Here is a 12,314-nt window from a genome sequence, read left to right on the forward strand (position 1 = left end):
ATGCTGGAAAGCTGTTTTGATGACCTGTTGTCCCCAGCACTGTTGTCTGCTTCAGGGATCCCTATTTATAACACACATGAAGGCACAGGGGAAGGGATCTTCTCTGTACCATGTAAATATTGTTCACCAGAGTGGGAAACACAGCATGTAGGGAGCTCATTTTTGAGGTCTAAGGTAGGGTGTCCTTCTTGCAAGACACCTGGAGGAGGAACATGAGCATGGACTCTGATGGGGAGACTTAGCAGCATGCTTTCTGAAGAGACACAGAAACCAATCTCACTTTCTGGTCAGGAGGAGTATAAGTGAGATGAATGTAAATAATAATGCTCTTCCTCCTGCTTAACCTTTGTTGACCAGAGCAAAAAATTCCTAGTGCTTTGTTCTATTGGTCACAGTCAGCATGCAGTGTGGCAGGTCTATGTAGAAGACAAAACCCTCCTCTGCATAGCTGTGTTTGGTTCCTCCATCTCTGCCTACTTGTTCTGACCTTCTTTGCCTCCCAAAAAGTCTTCTGTTTTAAGAGACAAAGCTCAGTATTCCAGGCCAATTAAAGAGCCAAATAGTAACTATATTCTTGTTTTTAAAGAACCTGTCATGATCTAATATAAGCTTTGTGTTAAAGAAACAAATATGATAAATCTGTTCTTTTGGTCAGCTTCTCTAAAGGATTTATTCTTTAAAATGACACATCACCTGTGTGTCAGGTGAATGGAGACTGCTCTTAAAAAAGCAAAGGAGTGTGGTCTGTCACTTGGTGCTCATTGATCCCATACATGACAGTGAACAGACACAGGACTGAAAGTGTGTCTGTCAGACTAGAATTATGGAGCTAAGGGAAAAGGCAGGATTTACAGTTTCACTTGTATATATTGTGCCATGAAAAAAAAAAACACACCAACAAAAAAACCCCTGATTTCAGTGGCTGGACAAATCAGTTCCTGGGTTATCTTAGTGATACAGTGGGGAAAGTTCAGCATTCTAGGAATGGCTTGGTCCTGTTACCAGCATCAAGAGCTCATGGGAAGACTTCAACAAACCCAGTCTTCTGTCGTCTGTTTCAAACAACAGAATCGTGACCTGCTTCCCTTCCTGTTCCAAGGCCTCAGGAAATGAGGCAGGACACTTTAAAAAAGTTTCCCATAGCAGGCTTGTTCATAAAAAGCTTTTCCCTGTTCACGAACAGTAATGCTATACCAGCAGACTCTTGCATTTATCTTCCTGCTTGTTTTTCCAGTTGTCATCATTATCATTTTGATTTTTGCATAGGTACGTTTAAGGTTCCTCTTAGGAAATTTGCTTGTTTTTCTTGTTGTTTGATTGAAGAAATTCAGGAAGAAAAACACAATTAACAGTAGTGCAAGTCCTTTTACAACCTGGATCCTGAATTCCCATGAAAGTCAGGCTTAACAGTGATGCCATGGAGTGCTGCACTTGCTTCCAGAGATTGCCAAAATAGAAAGGAAGTTACACTGTTGAGAGCCTCTCAAGTCTGTGGGAAAACCTGATGCAATATACAGATTTATTTGTGCCCATGAGTAAGATAATCTTGTACCCTGACTGTGAATGTGCCTCTACCTCTCATACACTGCTTTCATCTGTTGACAGAAGAGGAGCTCCAGTTGTATTTTATATTCTCTACCACTGAATGCAAAAAAAAAAAAAAAAATCAGCTCACAGCAAAACACAGGTTCACAATCTGTGTTCTGCCTGTGCAACCATATCCTTGATAACAGCTTGATCACAGGCCAGCTGATCCAACTGGCACCTGCCCAAATTCACTCCCTTCTCAAATGACCCACTGATGTTCCACAAACAGGACATTAACGTACTGAGTTTTCTTTTTTTGTTTCTTTTTTTGCTCTTATCCTGAGGAAAAATTGGATTCTTACCAGTTTGTGTTTGTTTTTATAGAAATGGGGTGCTTTTCACTTAAGTAAACTTGATAGTTCATGGTAGTTGCTGCTCCCTAGCTTGCTTCATCAGCTTCTCTGGATTTTGGTCAGTCTTTGGTAAAAATTTCTGCTGTTGCAGCAATAAAAAGAGGACTTAAAAATAATATTGAATTACTTCTCTTTGTCAGTGATGTGTCAACACTAGGCTAGCCTCCAAAAGAAGTTAGCCCAAGATTTTTTCAGCTGGAAGAGAGTGTTCTAATATTGAAAGCAACTCTTCCAGTAAATGGTCTACTGGTAGTCAGAGCCTGTGTTGTCTAAGTAATTAAAGAATAAAATCATCTACCTAATCAATGTACGTGCTAGAAAGGTCAGCTCCCTCTTTTTTAATGTGTGGTGCAGAAAACGTGCTCAGTTTTGTCTGATTAGGCAGATGAGAAAATACAGGTCCTTTTTCCCAAGTAGTCTTGCATATTGAGTTGGCAACCCTGTGACCAGCCACTTGGAAGCCATAAATGGAAGCATCTTTGTATGTCGTGCCCCAGGATGAGAAGAGAAGGTCAAGTTGGCCAAGACTGTCATCTCTTCTCCCAAGTACAATAGGGAAGTGAGACTGTGGGAAGAGCACTGATACTGTTACCTCTTTCTGGGTGAAGAAAATGAGATTCCTTGGATGAGTTTATCATCCTTCTTGGACATTTTGCTGGTGTCTAAGTGAAAATGCTGTTTTTTTGAAGCAGTTGGTTAAAGTTAAGTCAACTGAAGTTGGGAGTGGGAGTCTGCCCTACTACCAAAGTCTGGCTGAGCCTCTTGTTGCTGTAGTGAAAACAGACAAATATGCCCATTAGCAGGTCTTAAAGCTGAAAAAGTTACAGAAAATACAGGTACTTTCATATTATCATCTCTTATTAATCATAGCATGAGTTTTACCAGTCCGGTCTCCTAAAAGCCATAAATGCCAATATACTAACCAATCATTTTGCCAACTAAAATGCAAGATCCTGTTTTTATTTTTATTTTTTACCCTGGTTTCTTGAATAGTTTGAACTTTTGGTTTAAAATGTTTTGAGTGCTACATATACTGCTTCAGACCTTTGTTCTACCCTTTAAAAGCCATTACCCTTACACTGATTTTTTTTCTTTTTCCCCAGGGTGACCAGATGCAGGTCATGCCTATACCAAGTGTATGTATTTTTATCCCTTTTTCTTTTAATAATTTTCATAACTTTTGCTTTGATTCATCTTATGTTGCAGTCTAACAGGTCTGGTTTGTGTTGCATGTTAACAAAAGGATTTTATGTTCTGTCTGCAATGTTGTACACTTGGAGATGAATTGAACTGCTTGTGTTGTACAGGGACTAAAATAAGAGTTTGGGGTTTTGTGTGGTTTTCATCCTGCATCTCAGTTACATTGATTGCTGAATTTTGATCATTTTGACAATGCCTGAAGTAGTCTGAAAATGGAACTTACTTTAATAGAGACAAAAGGTGACTCATCATCACTATGTGAGACGCAGTTACAGAAATCTTTTCCTCTAATTTTTCCCTACATTCCAGTTTGAATAGAGTTAGAAACTGCATAAATTGTTTAAAACAAACCACTTCAGCAAACCAGAAGATTACACTGACCAAAGCTGCTTGACTGCACTTGTTTGAGATGATGCTCTCAGTATCAGCTGCTGGTTTATGGGCCTTAATATTTCTGCTTATCTTCCCTGTGTTAAACTTGGAATGCCATTTGGCATCTGAATTATTTTTCAAAACTAAATAAAAGGAAAGAAAAAAAAAAAAGTTCTTTAAACTGAAGCTTTTAATTTTATTAGGTTTAACCTTTTTTGGTCAAAAAGCTGCTCTTTTTCTACTTGTTTTTTATGTCAACACTTCTTAAAGTTGGAAATACAGTATTGAGTTCCTTTGCTGTTTATAATGATTATTGCAGAGGTTTCCACAAAATTGCAGTGCTGGTGTGTGGAGTTACTGAGATAACTTTCTTGTGATAATTGGTAGCCCCTGAAGACCTGAATATTTTCCAAGATCCCGTTTTTCTCTTTCCCCCTTCTTCTTCTCAACATTACAAGGTTTCCTATAAGATCCCTGTCCATGCCACAGTGCAGTGGCATCAGGAGATCACTGTAACTGTGGATCACTTCCCTCCTTCGCTACTTTTTTCTTGGATTTAAGTACTGTTAGAAATTACTCTTTATTCCTCACCTACTACTCCTAATATTAAATTACTTCTTCTGTGGCTCATGCATAGGTTTGCATGCATGTTTGTATGCATGTACATGCATGTAATTTGTATACATGCAAGTCTGGGAAAAGACTTGGATGTATGAAAATACTGATTTCTAAATTACTTTCACATTCCTGCCAGATTCTAGTTGGTGACTGTAGTTGCTCTACTGGTAGTTATTTAAATGTAAAACATGTTCTGGCTGTGCTCTGACCTGGAATAAAATTTTGCCTTAAGAGCGAGTGTAGGTATTAATGAAACAAGAATTCAAAACTTTGAAACCAGGAGTACACCTTTGTGAGATAAAACATGAAATGAGGTACTGTGCTAGAACACCATCTTTGTGATGTTAGAGCAGTGCTCTGTTAGATTTGAGTAGCGATTGGAAAATTCAAGAAGGGGTTTCTTTTCTTCTCTATATTATTTTTTTTTTGGTAGCTCAGCTGTATTTTTGCTGACCTACATTCCCAGCACTTTAATATGGCAGTAAAATTAACTTACCTTTGCAGTCATCACGTCGAGTTCTCAGTGAGCAGGTGGCTTTAAACACACTCTCCTCCTCTTCTCCAGTGCCACCTGATGCCTTCTTCCAGCAGGACATGCAAGTGTTGTCAAGCAACCCTGGCCTGCAGGCAGTTGTGTGACATTTACTGTCCCAGTGTCAGAGTGCTGCTGGCTGTCAGAGAGAAGCCAGCAAGCGTTAGTACGTAATAGTCTAAATAAAGAAGTGAGCTGTGTATGGAGAAAGTGGTAGGAATAAAGATGCAACATTATATTAGGAAAAAAACCACCTAAAATTGAAGCATTCCTCTGCCGGTCTCATGAGAGCGGTTTGTCCTGAGCACTGAAGCCCAGAGGTTCACCCTGAGACAACACTTCACTGGATGTTTAAGAGCCACTAAGGCAGAAATTCTTGATGCTCTGCTGCAGAGGGTCATAGATGACAAACAGGCTGTTAAAAGTGTCTGTACACACCAGGAGAAAAAGCTGCTAGAGAGGCACAGAGTGAGCTTGGTCACAGTTAAGCCGGACACTTAACTTTTTATAGGGCTCATTGCAATGTAATCACTTCAAGAGTTCAGAGAATTTCTTGGTGACTCTGCAAGGATCACTGCCTGCTCCCTGCTCATTGAACTTCTCAAGTTGAAACCTGCAGTCAAACTACCAGCTTTTCTGAAGCTTTACCATTGCATGTGCAAAATCTGACATTCTGCTGAGTTTGAAAACTTTTCATTGCTTTATGTACGTGTGTGCAGTGTCACTGTAGAAGTGTAAATTCTGTTCAATCAGCATTCTGGTATTAATTGCATTTAATTTAAAAGCTTGAATCAATACAAATTTTCGCTTGGTTGTTGATAGAGGTAACTACTAAGCCAGAAACATTCCTGCATCAAGTTAGGTTCTTCAAACAATAGAAACATTGGGACTTTGTTTATTTCAAAGATGAACTGTTTGTATCTCATATTCTGAAACTGCTTCCAGATAAGGCAGAGATTAAACAGCAGTGTAATTGATTTTTTTTTTTCCCTAATACTGCAATATTACTTATTTTTAGGGCTGAAATAAACACACACAAAACTAGAAAAAACAATGCCAGCTGACAGCTGAGCAGAATGGTGCTCTGAAGAGCTCAGTGATAGACCTGTCTTAAAAATATATTAAGTGTAGCTCAGACCACCCATGCTTTCCTGAATTTTTCACAGCTTTGCTTGGAAAGGAATATAGTAGAGAAATCAAAGTAGACCTGTAGCAACTTCAGCACTTCTTTTCATTCTTTGGGATGAAAAGGCAGATGGAAATACAAATCCTCACTCATGCAGCTGCCTAAATGAGAGTGGGGTGTCCATTTCTTTTTTATTCCATTTAAAATCCCAGTATTAAGGCCTGGTGCCACAAGCAGTCCTCACAGTCCTTGCAGAAGGTAACTCTTGAGTGCTGGGATATTGTTTTTCCACTTGCCCCCACCTACGTTTTGACAGTTTATTGCTACAACTTTTTCTAGTAAAAAAAGTTGTGAACTGCCTGTTTCATAACAGGAGCTAGTGCCTTTTGGCAGCTGTTGTTTTAAGTGGGAATAATTTATCTTTTTTTAGAGTGTATCTGTGCATGACTGCTGGGAGAAGCTGTTAGCTATGCTGAGTGCAACCAAAAGAGTGAATTGAAGGGAACACAAACAACAAATTAATGTGCTGCACTTAGGCTGGACAACATTTCCAGTATAGAAAGGGAGGGCTTAATTCTGATGCTTGTCACAGTGGGTAATATGGCCCTACAGGGCAGAAAGGTTGTAATTGTTTTATACAGTAAATTTCTGAAAGGTTTGTCTTGACCAGCTGTTTATGCTTCAACCAAAAGTCCTGTTTTCTTGCCACCACCACCCCCTTGTTTGTTTTTTTTTCTTCTTAGGGAATATACTATTTCCACGGGACTGAAGCAGTGCAGCAGTCGTTTCACTACAAGGTCTGTTAAGCTGATCAGCCATGAGACCTGGCTGGAATGCATAAATCCCAAACAGTGACTAGTTTAAAAGCTTTAACTTGTATACAATTTATGCCTTGCTGGAATTGAAGACCGAGCTAGGACTTGCAGTACTGAGATACCAAGTGTTACTTTTCTGCTGAGTTCTGAGGAAGTCTGCAGTCTTTTGAAGGGTATTACATAGTAACTATGAGTTGCTGTTAGCCACAATTAAATACTCTCAGTCATCTGAGCTATCTTTAAAGCTACTGTGTTTGACAAAAGAAATTATCAAAGATTCCTAACTATTCACTATTAACTATGATGGAAATCTGGTCATCAGAACTCTTCTTGGATATGTCTCCATTGGTGAGGAAATTAAAATACAACATTGAATAATGCTTGTTTCTGCCTAAAAGCTTTGCTGCTCTTGGCACGTGGAAGTTGCATTAGATCAGAAAGCTTGAAGGGCAAAGCAAATGGACTGATACCCTATGCACAAATCCCTTAAGTTCCTAAAGCCTCAAAAATGTCATCCCTGCTCCAGTGTCCTGCACCAGATGTTTAGGAGTCTCACAGCTTGTAGTGCCTTCAGCTTCAGAGTAGTGTCCTTCATCCTGTTAGGCTGTCAGGTGACAAATGTGTTTTCAAACTAGAAGGCTACAGAGATACAGGTTTGGAAATGGAAAATTTATTTCTCCTGATCTCCAAATGTGCAAACTGTTTACCAGGTGTCTTTGAAAACAGGATCAGATTGAATTCAAGAAGTCAAAGCTTGTCAGAAGGTTGATGTCCCCTTGTGGGAGACTCTCCCCTGGAAGAACTTCGAGGTGCAGTCTTGTTAGATACAGTTACGTCAGTAATTACACATCTCCTAAGGCAGTACTGAAAAGGTAGAGAAACTGTAGTAGTAACCAGAATCTCTATGTAGATAGTGCAGGTAAGCTTCCTCCTTTCAGCTGCTGCTTGTAAGAAGGCAGAGCTGCAGGTGTATGAGGAGGATGGGAACAGTCAGCCTATATCTCACTGGATAGTCCAGGAATTGGGGTTCTCAGAGTTGAAGGTTCTCACATCTAATAGTCCTTGGTGTATGTCTGTCTGTTTCCTGATGACAGGCATACTCATTTCCAGATAAAAACCAAAGATATATGTGATAGGCCAGTGCTCACATCTTTCATGTATGTATTTTTAGGTGAAAGAAGATCTATTTCCCTCTATTTTCCATATATAGAGGTATTCTCAATTTGAAGAAGAATTCACATAGCAGAATAAATTGCTGGCTTTGACCTGCTTGTGCAGATTAACTGAGTCAAATACTTAAACTAAATACCAACAGTCTTAAGAGAACAAAAATGAACTAAACTATTCTTTACAAAAAATATGCTTAAGATTTCTTAGGATACTCCTACCTTTTTATCTTCTTCAAAGACAAGACATCAGTATCAGAGCATGGGTTCTGAAGACTGTCTTTACCTAAGTTTGATTTTTTTCTTTCAATAAGCTGTTAGTCTATATAGGTTGTGAGTCTGGGTCCTTCTTATTATGAAAAATTGAGGTGGAGTGCCTTGGATTTTGAAATAGAAGGGGAAAACCTAAGTGCCTTAGATCTGATCCTTGTTGCCAACAAGGAGAAGTACAAGTCAAGCAGTTGGGGATGTCATGTGTACATGGGACTGTCTGTAGCCCAGGAAGGGTGTGCTGTAAATTTCAGCCTGGTTAGGTTTCTGTGGTGGACACATACTTTAAAAGCAAGCAGCAGTTGATTTTTTCTTGAAGGTAAAAAAAAAATATATACCTGTATTAAGTACCTTGTGAGCAAAGCAGCTTCCATTTTAGTAGGTGAATAAACTGTTGTTAGTGTTAATTGTAAGGAACTCAGTCAGTGTCAGTGAACACTCCTCAAGTCCCCCAATGCCTTCAACTTTAGCTATCGACTTTTAAGTCCAGAATCTCATTTCTTAGTTCATTTAAAGAGCTCACTAGGCATCATTGACTGGTATCTATCAACTTAAGAGGACATCTGAAATCAATCTGTGGTAATGAAGAGTCTGTTTCTTGCTGCTGGAGGGTGGTCAGAGGGTGTTTGCCTCAGCTCTTTGTCACCCATGGTCTGCAAAGGGGTGGCCTCACATCTCTGCAAGCACCTCTACAAAAGGCTATTGAAAAAAACCCAAAACCCATGATAGGTGCATCCTTACCAGAGCAACATTGTCTAAACAGATAGAAAGATAGGAAAAGAATGAAGTTAGAGTTCTGTATCCAATTCTTACCTAATTTAATTTCCTCTCAGCCTTGAGCTTCTCCTTATTGATACTTTTCTGTAAATCTTGTCCTTTTCTTTCTTAAAAAAACCCCAAGCAACTCTTGAGTGGCAGCAGTGTTTCAGCTGCAGATGAAAGTGTTCTCTCCCATTTCTGTTACTTCAGAGAGTATCCAATCCCACAATCTAAAGTAACAAAGCTTCACTGCAAATTAGGATGTTAAAGTGGGTATGAGAGATCAGAATACTATGTGACTGCTTTGCTTTCAAAAAAAAAATGTCAATTCATGTAATTGGTACCATATTTTAGTAAGGGCAGCAAAAAGAGCCTGGCTTAGGAGGGCTTTCTTTACTGCAGTTCTAATACCTTGACTGGGACCATAATTCACATGAAAGCTCATGGTCAGCACCCTCACACCTGGTAAAAATGAGAGTGGAGACATGTCCTGGAAGATCAAATTAGCAATGCTGTCTTCCTTCAGGACTTCTATCTCCACTGTAGCATCTTTCATGGCAAACATTGTGTAAATGTTCATCAGTGTGATAAGGCTGGAAATGTGAATAGAATAACACCAGGCATCCAAAACTGAAGCATTAGGAACAGTCACTGGAAAAATACATTGTATCAAGTGGCCCATTTTTTTACTATTGTTTTTAAGCTGATGGTGGTGGTTTACTATTTTCATTTCCAATGCTTTGGATATAATTTTAAACAAATCTCTCATTTAAAAAAAAAACAAAAGCCTGTATGGATATTGCATGAGCCATTAATTTCCATACATGTACTTGCAATGAGCCCAGGAAAACATTCAACTTTAAGTCATGTATTTCAGTTCCCAGTAACTACTAAGATAATAGTAATATTGGCAGAATAGTGCCCTTTCAATAGAGGTTTTACTTTTTTTTGTTGTCTTCCTCTTTTCTCTTTGTTTTTAGCCACCAGCTAAATACCTCCTGCCAGAACTGACAGCATCAGACTATGGGAAGAAGTGTGTGGTCATTGATTTAGATGAAACTTTAGTGCACAGTTCATTTAAGGTAAGTGAATTCAAAAGCCATGTCTTGCAACTTAAATGTCAGTGAATGTTGTAGGAACTGCTAAGCCTCTTAACACATTAACTGGTTTTACAGGCTCTCCCAGGATGCCTGGTAGTTCTCATTGTTACCTCTATGATTATTCATCCTAATTTAGCTGTAAGGGCAGTAACACAGACATTGGGTTGTTTCTTGTTTGATATTTGTTTCTTATTCTGAGAAAGTCACAGTGACTTGTAACAAGACCTGGAATGGTTATTGGCTTTAAATGGTAACTATTCCAGTGTGGATCTGGATTTTCACAGGTACAAAACTTGTTGCTTTGAAAAGGTGTGAGTTTTTTGACATTTAAATGATGCCACAGTTAGTGTAGGAGAATGGGGATTGAGTGCAGCTTTATGCTGAGTGGATGTACCTTAAAACACCAGATTTTGGGCAGCAGTGTTTTGCACTGCTGTGTTGCTGGAGAAGATTGCTTTCCATCTCAGGCTGCTGTCCCAGTGGCAGTGAAGGTTTTTAAAGCATTTTAGCTTTCACAATGGGAAAGCAAATTACATTTAGCTGTTGCTGATGAGTCAGTCATCTTGTAGAAGCAACTTTTATGACCCTTCAGAATCCAGCATGTGGTGGAAGTAGTGGTATTTTTCTATTGTTTAAGTAGGGCTAAAGTTAGAATAGGAGAATTCAGAAATACAAATAACCTAAATAGGCTCAGAGTGCTGGTAGTATTTCTGATCAGCAAATGTCAGGCATGGTGAAACAACTGCTAGTTTTATACTTCAGTGTTGGAGAATTTTATAACAATCAATACTATGTTTTCTTATTAGTAGCAAGTTAAAATTACCACCAACTTTATCCTCTTCCAGTGTTTTACACCCCATTTTTCACTGCTAGCACAAACTCACCATTTTAACCCTGCACTATTTAGTTGCCAACATTGAAATATGCAAACCATCATTCATGTTGTGGTTAGAATTTGGCAACAGCTTGTCTTTGTTGACTTAAAGAAGACCTTATATGGAGATACTAGAACAAATATTCCTGTGCCTCAAACTGAAACTGAGATTTCTCTCTGTCTTTATTGTGCCTAATGGTCTGTAACAATTGGTGGTGGTGCACAGGAACGTTGTAACTTCACTGCCAGATCTTTGTCTTCTGTACCTAGACTGAACTTGCACTTGAGAATTTTTCAGGGGGACTAGAAATACAGCTGGATTGGGAAGGGAAAGGGACCATGCCTTCTTAATTAAACATGAGTTAAAAACAGGAAGAGAGAGCTGAATTCAAAAATCTTTAAGTTTACATTAAAATAATGAAGTATTAAGCTTAGTGTTATCTGAAATGTAAAAATAAGTGTTTTTTGGATGCATTGTGTAACTTCATATGGTGATTTTTCTCCATTTTGAAACAAAGCAAAATTCAGTTGAGGCGGTTTTTAAGTTTTTTAACCCTTTTCAAGATGTACATGTTTAATGTTTGATGTTGTATGAACCCTTTATTGTAGGATTGAGGTTTGCTTTTGTTGCAGAGTCCTTGCTTAGTGGGCTCATTTGAATCATCCCAATTATTCAAATGACATCTAATGGGTATTTAAATCCTGTTAAATAAATAGTTAAGAAAAATCAAGAGGTTATTCTGCTCAGTCTTGAACACTGAATGATGTTTTGTCTTAGGAAAAGAAAACTGGGCCTTTTTTTGTTGTTGTTAAGTAAATGTTAGGTGGATGTTGGAGTTTCTGTGCTGTTGGAGTCTTAGAGCCATGAAGGCATCTTAATGTGAAGTCCTGAGGTGGGAGATGTAACAGAAAAGCAAGTGTTGGAGGAAATAGCCTAAGTTGTTTAGTGACTGGCATTGTCCAGTGGGGCTGTTTGGATTGTGTTTCATAAAAGGAAACACTTCAGCTGCAGTAAAGTTGTTGTGGTCATCAAAAATAACGATGGATTTCCAGAAGAGCAGAGATTTTAAGACCAATATGTACACTGCTCTGCCTGAGTAATCACATCATTTTTGCTGTTTCTTCTAGTTGTGGCTTTGGGTTTTTTATTCACTAAAACATGTCTGCTCTACCAGGCAGGTCCCCACTTAAAAGCTGTAAAAGCATACATAAATTTGTGATTTTTTACTACAAAAAGCTTTATTTAAAACACATGATATTTAGAATTCATAATTCTGTTATGAAATAGGCTTCATATTTCAAGTGCAGATTATTTTTTTTTAAACACAACCAGAGAGGCTGAGTATTTAAAGTGCTGTTTTATGAAAGCAGCAACATCTGAAGAAGGGTAATTCTGGTCTTTTTATGCCCCTGCATATTTGTGAAGCTTTAAGGAGGTGCTAGTCTTTCATGTTAAGTGCTGGGGTGCTTTGGCAAGAGTAGAAAAGGAATAGATAGACATTACACTTATCATTCCCATCATAAAACAATAATAGAAGCGAA

General features: G+C 38.6%; 1 protein-coding gene across 5 annotated transcripts in view; it reads left to right on the plus strand.

Moving 5' to 3' along the window:
* The window catches only part of CTDSPL (CTD small phosphatase like), an 82,697-nt gene that overhangs the window by 50,522 nt on the left and 19,861 nt on the right, over positions 1-12,314 (plus strand). For 2 of the 5 annotated variants that reach the window (XR_007888776.1, XM_051612257.1), the window contains exons 3-5: positions 3,044-3,076; positions 6,532-6,585; positions 9,779-9,880. Coding sequence is in view for 4 of the 5 variants with exons in the window: in XM_051612257.1 (XP_051468217.1) it covers positions 3,044-3,076; positions 6,532-6,585; positions 9,779-9,880 (189 nt within the window). In the remaining variant the exon portion in view is untranslated. The remainder of the gene's footprint in view (positions 1-3,043; positions 3,077-6,531; positions 6,586-9,778; positions 9,881-12,314) is intronic. The other 3 variants (XM_051612260.1, XM_051612258.1, XM_051612259.1) reach the window with 2 other exon arrangements.

This window comes from Apus apus, chromosome 2, assembly GCF_020740795.1.
Source record: "Apus apus isolate bApuApu2 chromosome 2, bApuApu2.pri.cur, whole genome shotgun sequence".
NCBI lineage: Eukaryota > Metazoa > Chordata > Aves > Apodiformes > Apodidae > Apus > Apus apus.